Genomic DNA, 13974 nt, shown 5'->3' with positions numbered 1-13974 from the left:
CAGCTGCTCCTAAAACGATGAGGACTGTGGTGGCTCAAGCTGCAATTTTTCTTCTATGGCGTCAACGCAACAAACGCAACAACTTTCTTCACAACCAGCAGTCAATAAATGTCATAAGTATGTTTAGAGTCATCAACCAGAAGTGCATGACTGGCTTCCTGTTTTTTCTTTATTTTTGCCATGGAGTTCAGTTAGATTAGGTTCTTACATTTGTAGTTTCATATTTCATTTTTCAATGATATTAACATATTTTAGCCAAAAAGAACAATAATACTATCAGACTTTACAACACAGTTTGCACATTATCTGAATGTGCTATTTATTTTCAGTTTCATATGTTATATCGATTAGCAAATTTTCTGACGTAATGAAGGAGTCAACTTTAGTATACGAAAATAATACATGAGGAGAATGTAGCTTATGGATAAAAAGATTAAAATGTTTTTCCGATAACATATTTTGTAATGACAAGATAAAGAAAACTCAAACGTCAAAAACGACATCCCTAAATATGCAAAACGTTAACCAATATATTTTATAAAACAAATCAACTTCAGAATTCTACAATTTCACATGCAATATATCAAATTCCTTCTCCAGTTATTAAGAAGTTTTTTAAAAGCAATAAAAGTTAATACAAAAGGTTAGCATTTATTTTTTATTGGGTTCTTAAATATTATGAAAAAAAAATAAAACCAATGGAAACATATGCAAATTGCTTAAAAAATCATCCCTATAAACTAAACGTTATATTTTTGAAAAACGTTATATAAAAATATAATCCATTGGTTTCAAATAAGTCGACACAACTGGTGTAATACATAGCCTCATAAAATATAATCCATACAACATAAACTAATCAAACATACTTATAACTAAAAATAATAATAGTAATATTAAAAAAAAAACAAAAAAAAAATAGTTTGCACAAATTTTAAATATATATTGTTAAGTAGAAATAGTCATTCGTATATTTCGATAGAAAGCAATATATATAGATAAAAATCTTGAAAAGGGTGATTGTTTTACTAATTAACAATTGATATTAAAAATACAATGCAAATATTTATATCAAATTTTGAATAATTATTTAGTTTAATATAATAAATATTTAGTTGTAAACTATTTTCTGTACACTTTTGTATTCTTTTGTATTATGTTATAAATATCAAAACATCAATCACAAAATTTCGGTGAGAATTTAACAGCTTATTAATTTATAGTCATTTTTTTCAACTTCAACACATAATATATACTGAGTACGAAAAAACATAAAAAAACCCTAAGATTTGATCATTATATATTATTTATTTCAGTCAAATGCTTTATTGGGTTTTAAATATATATATATATATATTATTTATTTTAGCTTATATTTTATTCTTAATTGGGTATTTATGCCGTGGTTATGGAAGTTATTATCATATAATAACTTATGAGGTGCATCTAATATTCCAAAATATTGTGTAATTATTGATTCAGATGTATATATTAGGACACTCACACCTAAAAAGAATATGAACTCTGCGTTGTATGCATTAACAATATTGTAAGCAAAGAGAATTCAACGAATTGCCATGCAACCATATCTTTCACCATCAGTGCATCGTTGATTGGTTTATATCAAATTTAAGCTGCCCAACATGTCAAGCTACGATATTTTAATATTATTTTTTTCGGTTTACACGACTAATAATTAACACCTAATAATAAATTTTACTCATAAAATGTTTACTTAATCTATAATTACAAGTTCGTCTATTTCCTCACGATATTATTTAGATTCATCCAACTCCATAAAATTACCCAAAATGATGTGATGGCACCATAAAAGAAATACTTATCAAGATACTATGGTGTATATTTAGTCTCCAAATACAATAATATATACATAATTTAACTAATATGTATATTTTAAAATATAACAATTTATATTTAATATTTAGTCTAACTATTTTCATTATTTTCAAAATATTATCCCGCCCGTAGGGCGGACCGATCCTAGTAGTTCATAAAATACTTATTCTCTTGAAATTTAGCAGTGATAGAAAGCGGAAAAATTTGTAACGTTCCAACCGCCAATATAAGTAGAAATTCGTTCTTTCTTCCGAATTGGAATTGTGTATTGTTTATTAATTTTACAATTATTATGTGATATTTTTCCGTCTTTTGTTTTCATTTATAAATATCATGCATAAATCATTTTATGATAGGCCATCAATTTCACTATTTCAGTTTAATCATGTTTAGTTTTGAAATTATTTCTGGACAATAAATCAAAAAGATATATATATATATATATAATCAAATAAATTATTTTAAATTTTAATACTTACGTTACCATAAATCACGAACTAGAATGCTATAAAATTATAGATGGAAAACATGATTTTTCAAAAAAACATATACTACAAAACATGTTAGCCGCAACGAAATAAAAGAACCTCATTTGTACGTCGCCTTTCCCCATCTGTATATAATTCCGTCTAGTCGTCTTACCTATTTTTTTCGCCAAGTGTTAATTTTAGGCTTGGTGGTTTTCCGCATGTTTTTTATTTATTTCTTCATACATTGATTTCCATACTAGAAAAACAAAAAACTTAGAGCACAAATTAATTTTAAAATTTTAGTGTTGTACTATTAAAATTATAGAACCACCAATTATTGATAGCGATATGGAAAAAAGTATCGGCCTACTTAACACGAATTTATCAATTTGTCCACATAAGTCATGTACTGGCCATACACTTTTCAATGTATTGTCGGACGTATCATTCATTTTTGCTAATTTGGCCACGAAATTATATACCAAAAATCCCTAATAAATGCTACATACTGTTTACGGACAACTTCAATAGTGGATTTATCAAATATCCAGATATTTTCCTTAATCATCTACATTTAAGGAAACTAGTCTTATTGAAATGGTTGATTCGATGTTCTGATACCAAAGAGGATAAGACATGCGCTGGGATAAATTTTTATGAAAATTATTTAAGAAATATCGTATAGAAAAATAAAATTTATACTCTTGATCGAATTAATAGTTTTGGCCCTTCAATAATTTTATAAAATTTGTTTTGTTAATTACATAATTTGTTTACTGATGAGCTAATCTCATTTTTTAAAAATATTTTAGGTTAAAAAATTATTAATCGCATAAAAACCTAACATTTAGGCCGAAGAATCTCAGGCCTACTATTTGGTTACAATGAAACTATGTTAGCTCGGTTTTATATCATGATTTAGCAATTTAAAAGTTAATTATAGTTATAGAAGTTTACGTTCGCGTGTCAATTCTATCTATCTTCAATAGTTCTTTCATTTTTGTGTCGTTTTTTTTTTCATTTTGGTTATTGCTCGATATAAATATTGATTTTTGAGTTTATTCTCATTTTGGTATTTTGTTTTGGTCTGAGATTTCGAAAATGTTTAAGATTTAAAATTAATAGAAATACATACTTAGGTTAAGATCCGCGTCTTGTGCAGAATAAATATTTTATATTTATTTTATGTTTTTCTGTGTATTATGAAATAATAAAATAATAATTATATATTAAATAACTAAAAATCAGTTACTATTATGTAATAAATTGGTGTGTGCATATAAATCAAACGACCGCTCTTATTTATTAACAATCTTTTTAGGGTAAATAAATCAAAACAATCAATTTTATGTATCATATATGATATATAATTAAATTTAAATGATATTAACAAAGATATATAATATACTTTTAATGTGGAAATTTATTAAATGAGGTTTTTACTCATATGATTTTATGATTATGCGGAATGTTTAGTGGTTTCAATAGTTTATAATCATATTGAAAAAACAATGAAGATTTCAAAATTAAAATATTAATTTTTCCATGTATTTTCAACGCAACGCAAATATCAAAATATTAGTATGTATTTTCATATGATGTATAGTTTAATTTAAACGATATGATATATATATATATATAAACATAAACACCTATTAAAATAAAATTATTTATTCATATGATTTTATAATCATTGTATCTTATTATAGAAAAACTTTAAACCTTGATCACAAAAGTTTAAGTGAGACTCTTAACAATTTTAGTAATTTATACTCGTTTTGAAAAATTTAAAATACAACATATACAAAAAAATCTAAATTTATTATATGATTAATGTAATTGTGTAATTTATTTTAATAATAAATAATTAAACAAAAAATGATAAAAAAATATATAGATTGTTAGCAAATCTTTATTATTTAAAATCATTAATTATCATGTATATTTTAATCACATTAGGTAATTACGTAAGTTTTATTTAAGAAAAGAATATATAATAATTTCAATTTGATAACTGAATGGTCTATAATGGATATACTATATAATATAACATTCCTTAACAATTTAATTTTGGACTAACAAAATTCTCAATTGATTCTCAACCTGATACGTAAGAAGAATTAGCATTCCAACTACGTGACAACTCTGCAGAACACTTTTTTAATTAGTACAAATTACAAGGTATAAATTTTTAAATATTTCTCTAATATATATATAGGGGATATGATACACAGAGAAAATTCTCGCAATTTTAGTAACCAATGTCAAACACTCTTAATTATGACAGCGAATTTTTTGGTATTATTCCCACAGAGGAATAATCAAACATGAAACATACTCTAATTTTAGATACGAGTAATTATTAAATTACAAAGTGAGTAATTGGTTTCATTTTACGATGCATTGGATCTTGTTAGTCAATAAAACCTTAAATCTTTAATTGGCTTTTCTTTGTACTCTTCCGTAAATAATATACATGTGATTAATTTGTGTAAACATATTTCTTCTTTCATATCATAAAATAATAATCATAATCGCTTCATTTTTCGATTTCTACAAACATCTTATTTGAAAATGAAGGCTGATGAACAATAAATCATCATTATAATAGCCATCGATGATAATAAGTTCACCATGAATTTCTATGTAGATCTCATGGACATTCTTCTTTTACACAACGGAGTTTCATCCATCCGTCGAAAGTAGAGAAAGCCTCGATAGGAAGAACAAATTTCGATCTTGTACTTATCAATATAATCGTATATCAATATTGCAATATGTTGAAGTTAGCTTTAGCTTAAAGAGCAAGCTATCTAATCCTATCTAGTTCGAGAAAAACTTATAGGATTATGAAATTATCTATTTGTGTTTTACCTAATGAGTTTAGGAAATTATGAGTTATATATAAGGAGATGCTAATGTGTAGCATAACTTATGAGTTGTGAGTTGAGAGCTTAAGTTTTTGAGAGAGTTTTCTTAAGCATTGAGAGATTAATAAACGAGTTCGAGTTTGAGTTCTTGTGTGTTCTTGAGATCGAGATTCTATATTTGGTATTTCTATATTTGGTATCAGAGCAAAAGATCACTATAATATCAAATCCAGACATCTCCGAACGAAGCATACAACGGATACTATCATGGCTGATACGAAAGACCACGAGATAAGCAACAAAGATGGCGGACCATCTTCTATAAAGCTTCCAATGCTTACTTCTACGAATTACACCGTCTGGGCAATGAGGATGAAGATAGCTCTCAAGGTAAATAAAGTATGGGAAACCATTGATCCAGGAAGCAAAACTGAAGAAAAAAATAACATGGCCATTGCTCTTCTGTTTCAATCTATACCAGAAGCATTGACACTTCAGGTCGGTGATCTTGATACAGCAAAGGGAGTTTGGGATGCAATCAAGACAAGACATGTGGGAGCTGACAGGGTACGAGAAGCGAGATTACAAACCCTAATGGCTGAGTTCGATAGACTTAAGATGAAGGATGGAGATACAGTTGATGTTTTTGTGGGAAAGCTATCGGAGATCACTTCAAAATCGGCATCTCTTGGTGAAATTATTGAATAGGCGAAACTTGTGAAGAAATTTCTGAAAAGTTTACCTAGGAAGAGATACATTCATATCGTTGCATCTCTGGAACAAGTCCTTGATCTCAACACAACGAGCTTTGAGGATATTGTCGGGCGATTAAAAGCATACGAGGAGAGAATAGCTGAGGATGAAGATGAACAAGAAGAAGATAATAGCAAATTGATGTAGGCGAATTCAGAATCGCAACATGATGTTAATAAAAACAGAGGACGTGATACAGAGACACAACGAGAAGGTTACAATGGTAACAGGGGAAGAGGCCGCGGTCGCTCAAACTGGAGAGGTCGAGGCCGTGGTCGTTATAGCACGTACTATAACGGCTCAAACCAGCAAAGAGACGCGTCCTAAATCACATGTTACCGCTGCGACAAGGTTGGTCACTTTGTGGCCGACTGTCCCGATCAATTGCTTAAGCTCCAAGAAGCTATAGAAAAGAAGGAAGATGAGACTCATGAAGCAGATGAACTAATGATAAACGAAGTTGTGTATCTAAACGAGCAGAAGGTAAATCCAAATAGCTTCGAGGCCGACTCGGATACAAGCAACATATGGTACCTTGACAATGGAGCTAGCAACCACATGAGTGGAAATCGATCGTTCTTTTCTGAGCTTGATGAGAAGATAACGGGAAATGTCAGATTTGGAGACGACTCAAGGATTGACATACGAGGAAAAGGCTCTATTAAGTTCATGTTTAATGGTGGAGAAAAGAAGATACTACACAACGTATACTATATACCAAACTTAAAGAGCAACATAGTCAGTCTTGGACAAGCTACGAAAGCAGGCTGTGAAGTGCGAATGAAGGATAATTAACTTTATCTTTATGATCGACTTGGGAAGCTAATGATAAGAACGATGAGATCAAGACACCGACTGTACAAAGTCAACCTACAAACCGAGAACGATCAATGTCTGCAAGTAACAACAACATCAACAGAGTCATCTAAGTGGCATGCGAGACTTGGCCATATCAACGTCGACACAATGAAGATGATGATAAATAAGGAGCTGGTCACAGGTATACCCAGAATAACGATCAACAAAGATACATGTGTTTCATGCCTGCTAGGAAAGCAAACTAGACAATCTTTTCCAAGTGAAACCGCGTACCGAGCCACACGACCTCTCGAGCTTGTTCATGGTGATTTGTGTGGTCCCATCACTCCTGCGACACCAGCACGTAAGAAGTATGTATTTGTCATCATTGATGATTTTTCTAGATATATGTGGACAATGTTGTTACAAGACAAGAGTGAAGCCTTTGAAAAATTCAAGAGATTCAAGAGCCTTGCTGAACAAGAAACAAAGACGGAAATACAAACATTCCGTACAGATAGAGGAGGAGAGTTCATGTCACTTGAATTTCAAGCTTGCTGTGAGGCGAGTGGGATTAAGAGACACATGACTGCACCATACTCCCCTCAACAGAACGGAGTAGTTGAGAGACGCAATCGGACACTCTTGGAGATGACGAGAAGTATTTTAAAACATATGAGTGTACCATTTGTTTGATACGATAAGTAAAAGGATCATAGTTAGTCGTGATGTTGTGTTTGAAGAAAACAAAGGATGGAACTGGAGTGAGTTGAAGGATGGTGACAATGACGGCGAGCTCACTATTGAGATCAAACGATTAAGAGAAGAAGAGGATACTTCTCCAAGAATTACTGAAGAGGGTAATGAGACGATAGAAGAAGACGATGTGGATATAGTAGTGAAGATGACGATCACGATGAAGCTCACATTCAACCCCGAAGGTCAACAAGAATAAGAACAGCTCCATCATACTTAGACGATTACGTCTTACTCCATGAGAACGAGTGTGAGAGACTTCTTATTCTCATAAACGTTGAGCCATGGGATTTTAATGAGGCCAAGGAACTGAAGGTATGGGTTGACGCCTGCAAAGATGAGATCGCTTCAATAGAAAAGAATAAGACATGGGAGCTCGCTGTCTTGCCAAAGGGAATGAAAGCTATTGGTCTAAAGTGGGTATTTAAGATCAAACGAAACGCCGATGGTAGCATTAATAAACACATGTCTCGTTTAGTGGCAAAGGGATATGTACAGAGACATGGTATTGACTATGAGGAAGTGTTTGCTCCAGTTGCCCGAATTGAAACAATTCGTTTGGTGATCGCGTTGGCTGCTGCTTATGGATGGGAAATTCATCATCTCGATGTCAAGACTGCGTTCTTGCATGGAGAATTAAAGGAGGAGGTGTATGTAACTCAACCAGAAGGATTTAAGATTGCTGGAAAAGAAGACAAGGTGTATAGATTGAAGAAAGCACTTTATGGACTAAAACAAGCACCTAGAGCCTGGAATACTAAACTAAACCAGATTCTACGGGAATTAAAGTTCACAAGGTGTTCAAAGGAAGCTTCTTTACAGAAGAGTCGAGAAAGAAAGTCTCTTGGTTGTAGTGGTTTATGTGGACGATCTTCTAGTAACAGGATCATCAAAGTCTTCTATAGAGGAGTTTAAACGAGAGATGCGTCTAAATTCGATATGAGTGATCTTGGTAAGCTGACATACTATCTTTGGACTGAGGTATGTCAGCATGAAGGAGGAATATTGTTGAAACAAGATAGATATGCCATGAAGATCCTAGAAGAGACGGGCATGAGCGAGTGTAATCTCTCGCATACACCTATGGAGCAGAACCTGAAACTTTCAAAGTTAGCTAAAGAAAGGAGCATTAACGAGAAAGAGTATAGAAGAAACATTGGCTGCCTTCGATACCTACTTCATACGCGTCCGGATCTGTCATATAGTGTTGGAGTATTGAGCAGGTATATGCAGGATCCTAAGGAGTCACACGGCGCGGCCTTAAAACAGGTATTAAGATACCTGCGTGGAACGACTTCTTATGGTCTCACCTATACTCGCACGAGATCAGTGGTGGAACTGGTGGGCTATAGTGATAGTTCACACAATGTGGATGAAGACGATGGTAAAAGTACGGGAGGTCACGTGTTTTACCTTGATCAAAGCCCTATATCGTGGTGTTCATCAAAGCAAGAGATTGTGGCTCTCTCATCCTGCGAAGCGGAGTTTATGGCAGCGACTGAGGCGGCTAAACAAGCAATATGGCTTCAGGAATTGCTCAGTGAAGTCGTCGGAGAAGAGTGTAAGAAAGTGACCATACGTGTTGACAATAGATCAGCCATTGCGCTCACGAAAAATCCGGTATTTCACGGACGCAATAAACACATACATAGAAGGTTTCATTTTATACGAGAGTGCGTTGAGAATGAACAAGTGGAAGTTGATCATGTGCCAGGAAGTGAAAAGAAAGCTGATATTCTAACAAAATCTCTTGGACGGATCAGGTTCAAAGAGATGAGAAGTTTTATGGGAGTTCATAACTTATTGGAAGTGAAGATCAAGCTTAAGGGGGAGAATGTTGAAGTTAGTTTGATAGCTTAAAGAGCAAGCTATCTAATCCTATCTAGTTCGGGAAAATCTTATAGGATTAGGAAATTATCTATTTGTGTTTTACCTAATGAGTTTAGGAAATTATGAGTTATATATAAGGAGATGCTAATGTGTAGCATAATGTGTGAGTTGTGAGCTTAAATTTTTGAGAGAGTTTTCTTAAGCATTGTGAGATTAATAAACGAGTTCGAGTTTGAGTTCTTGTGTGTTCTTGAGATCGAGATTCTATACAATAAAACATCATTGATTATACGACCTTTTGTAGATATTCTTAAATACTAGAATAAGAATTTTTTAATTAAGATTGCATACTCAAAGCATCAAATGCCAAACACAAAAGTAAGATATTTTTTTTGTCACCGACTTGAACAAAATCAATTAAGCCTCTGCTAGTAAAGCAAATTCTGTCACCTTTATTAATTATTTTTTGTTTTAAATTAATATCTAACGGAAATGTTGAAGAACACTTTCATTACTACCTGATTAAAGTATGATAACTATTTGACTACATTGTGTAAATGTAAATAATGCACAATTTTTCTATCTCAACAAAAAGATATAAGTGGATAGTTATTCTAATTCTAAAAATCTAAAACCAAATTTAAAAACCAAAAATTTAAACCAAAAACTAGTTCAAACAATCAATACCTCCGTTTCATATATAAATCTGCAGCTTATTAGGGATATTAATGTAAGTCGACAATTTCTTATCCCGGCAAGTTAGGTGTAAACAAAATCTAAATCTAAAAAATTTAATCTTTCTATTAATTGTGTATAGATCAGCCTTTTTGAAATGTGTGTATCGTTCTTCCAGTGACTTGTGAATTAATGCTTTAAAACATACTAAAAGATGATATCCCTCACTCTCTTTTCTATTCTTGATGGATCAATGCCGATCCGGCATATGAAAGCCTGCAAATATTCATTTAGACAATTAAATCGTATATAATAAAAATGGGTTCAAAACTAGCTATATGTGTGTATATCTATATCAAAATAACGTGACACATGCATGTGCGTTTATGCGTGGATGTGTTCATACAGACCTGGGCTATGATTGTACACGCGGTTCTATCATTCAAGTTCTGGAGACTAGCAGTCATAACCTGAGCTCCTTCTTCTTCAAAAACTCTCATAAGCTCGTGTAACATTAATCTTTTCATGTTAACATCGATAATAAGGTTCATCTCTATGATCGAATCGCGTGAATGAATACTGAGTTTTGGCAAAAGAGACGAAGATCCTTCTGAGCGCTTCCCGGGTACTTCTCCTCCTAACAATGATTTTTTCTTCTCCTTCAAATACTTTACATTCTCTTTCATTTTGATCATGTATGATGTCGCTTCATCTATAAGTTGAGGCACTGGTAACTGCTGGTGCCAATACAACAAGTCACACACACACACACGCATATATTACTCAAATGTTTTCTTTTTGCATGAATGTGTCTATAATCAATATAACACAAACGGAACTAGTCCTAGCTAGCTATGAGCATCACTTGTTTGTAAGTCATACACATACGTATTATGAAATACATCTACCATGAAATTTCTACCTAACTATATGCACATAAAGTCCATGTATATATAATGTGCTATATAGAGATTAGAAAGAGAGAGACTAGCTAGGAAGGGGAGAGATCCAGACCCTACGAGTGGGAGAAACATGGGAAGAGAGTAAACAAAAGAGATCCTTCATACGCGTCCGTCGCTCTTTCTCCCTGAGGTTTCGCTTTTCCCTCAACGACAATGCGCTTCCTTCTCCTATTTCTCTTTTCCTCTCCATTCTTCTTGTTCTTCTTTAAGCTTTTATGTATGTTACTATATATAAAAGAGAGAGAGAGTATAGAGAGAGAAAGAGATTGACTCTCTCTCTCTATATATATATATATATAGAGTGAGAGAGTCACAGTTCTTTTGAGAGAATGAATTGCGTAATTGCAGTGAAAAATGACATTTTTTGAAGAAAGTCAGGGCTTTAGTAATTGCGCCCGTGAGCTTACACACTACTTAATAACTGACTGCTTATTCTTTCTTGCATATATATGTAGTTAGGATATATAGTGTTCAGAGATTCAGTTATACATGTGTTAAGACTTTTATTCTTAGACTTTTTTTTATTATTAACTAGGAAAAGTTCGAGTCATGCCCTACTTCTCATAAGTTCGGAATCAGCCGTTAATAATATGTGATGACATAGCGTAAAACCCTTCTTATAATACTATTAGCCTAAAGCACCGTTTGTATATATAACTCTAGGTTTTGTTCCAGTAAATTGCTGAATCAACAGTGTATCAGTTTTTTTAGATAATTCTTATCAAAAACATAAGTATAACTGCAATACGATCAACCAATGCATGGTTTAAATGAATGCCGTGCAAAAGTGTGCAATGTTTCCTATCGACAAAAAAAGAAAGAAAAGAAAATGTGTTTTCTATTACCGATTGAAAGAGACCGAGGAAACAGACATCATTAACTAATTAGGTGCACGTATTTAAAACCCCAAATTATAATAGGCACAAGTCATAAGCTGCGATTATTCAACGTTATCATTAACTTTCAATATCGTATATCAAGGTAACGTACCAGAAGAGAACGTCGGGTGGCCTAGCGGCAGTACTGAATGTTTCTCACACACGACTACCCGAGATCGCCAGTTCGATATTCAGGGACAGCGGAGTGGTGCTGGGTTAGCTAAAAAATCCCTACGGGGATTTCTGACGAGGTGGCCTTTCGGGGTGAGCCCAGTCACTATAAAAAGTTCAACCTATACAGTTTTGAGAACGTCAGGTGGCCTAGCGGCAGTACTGAACGTTTCTCACACACGACTACCCGAGGTCGCCAGTTCGATATTCGGGGAAAGCGGGGTGGTACTGGGTTAGCTAAAAAATCCTTACGGGTATTTCTGGCAAGGTGGCCCTTTGGAGTGAGCTCAGTCACTATAAAAAGTTCAACCTATACAGTTTTGAGAACGTCAGGTGGCCTAGCGGCAGTACTGAACGTTTCTCACACACGAGTACCCGAGGTCGCCAGTTCGATACTCGGGGAAAGCGGAGTGGTATTGGGTTAGCTAAAAAATCCCTACGAGGATTTCTGGCGAAGTGGCCCTTCGGGGTGAGCCCAGTCACTATAAAAAGTTCAACCTATGCAGTTTAAACCGGGCCTCGTGGTCTGGTGGTAAAGGAACCTCGGCTGAGGTGCCCGCCATCATGACTTCGAACCCGGCAACAGCGGATTTAACGTCTCTTCTGTTGGGGCGCTGGACCCAGATACCAGAGTTATAAAAAAAAAAAGTAACGTACCAGAAAAGGATACAACGCTTTACTTACAGAAGATAATTAAACATTTTTGGCTAAATTGTTGACATAATTAACCAGAGATGTTGCTTACAAAAAGGCTTGGAACTTTTAGATGTAGAAAGTAAACAAAATTAAACTTTTAAACGTGGATATGAATACAAAGACAGAAAATTAGGAAGACAAAAGTTATGGTTGCACACTTAAAACTTTATGGTTAGCATATTAGTATATTACATATGTATTGTAAGTTTTCACTTTTGAGAATATACAGTTAATCAAATCGGACTAGGTTATTTTTTCACGCATCATCTACTGCTATGATTTTCGTTCGAACCCGATAACCGAATTAAAGTCGAGCTTTGTGAGCACCGAATAAATAAAAGTTTAATATAAATAATTATTTTCACTAAAAATAAAGTATTTGAAAATTGATATATGGAAAACAAGTTAGCCGCAAAAAGAAAAATCAAAGAAAGACATTATTTGTACGTCTTTCCTAGTTTTAGAAAGAAAAAAATCCTCGAATGATTCTTAATTAATAAAGACTCTATCATTCTCGTCCAGCCGTTTTCTTAGACACTGCTATAAGTGCTAATATTATTCTTAGTGCATTTTCCACATGCTTTCTATTTCTTCAAATGTTTGAACACCAGTACATGAAACTAGCTATTTATACAAGTCATTGTTTTGAATTTTGGTTCCCATCATGGTCATCGTATTGGTTTGTCTGGACAAGATTTGTATCATCCAAAAACGCAATTAATATAAGAAAATAGTTATTTGATATGAATTAACATTGTTTTCGTAACTTATCTTTAATATATCTAAAATTTTAGAAAGTAAAGTTATAATGATTTATTTATTCTATATTTTAAACAAAAAATATCATAAAACTATAGAACATATGTAACATATATTTTCATTTTTTCAATTAAAAATTAGAAAAAACTAAAAACTTATGTGACAAAATCTGATGATTAGTATTTTGCATAATTTGCCTTCCATGGTCTGTTATAAGCTAATACCATGCATAGCTGATTGTCATAATAATAAGTATAAAAATTATAAATATATCATTAACTCTGGCTCATGTTATAACAACTTTTCATGTAAGGCAAGATAAATACGTACTAATGTAAGAATACTGAATATATACACAAGTAAATTATGATAAGAGTATGTTGATTGTTGATTATGAAAGCTAGGGCCGCTCAAAAGAGCCATGATAGCTCAGAGGAGACAAGATCGCTCAGAGGAGCTTGGAAGAGACATGATCGCAAGGAGTGAAGTTTAATTAAAT

The 13974-nt window shown here is 33.0% G+C and overlaps 1 protein-coding gene across 1 annotated transcript; it reads right to left on the bottom strand.

Moving 5' to 3' along the window:
* Positions 1–10216: 10216 nt before the first annotated feature.
* On the bottom strand, positions 10217–11161 carry LOC106311416. Its single transcript, XM_013748601.1, has 3 exons — positions 11024–11161; positions 10420–10743; positions 10217–10285 (listed from the first exon to the last, which is right to left on the bottom strand). Exons 1-3 carry the CDS (start codon positions 11159–11161, stop codon positions 10217–10219), a joined length of 531 nt encoding a protein of 176 aa, XP_013604055.1.
* Positions 11162–13974: the final 2813 nt, after the last annotated feature.

The sequence above is a fragment of the Brassica oleracea genome, chromosome C8 (assembly GCF_000695525.1).
Source record: "Brassica oleracea var. oleracea cultivar TO1000 chromosome C8, BOL, whole genome shotgun sequence".
NCBI classification, from domain to species: domain Eukaryota; kingdom Viridiplantae; phylum Streptophyta; class Magnoliopsida; order Brassicales; family Brassicaceae; genus Brassica; species Brassica oleracea.
Note: the sequence above shows the minus strand (reverse complement) of the source record. Positions and strands in the feature narration are given on the sequence as shown.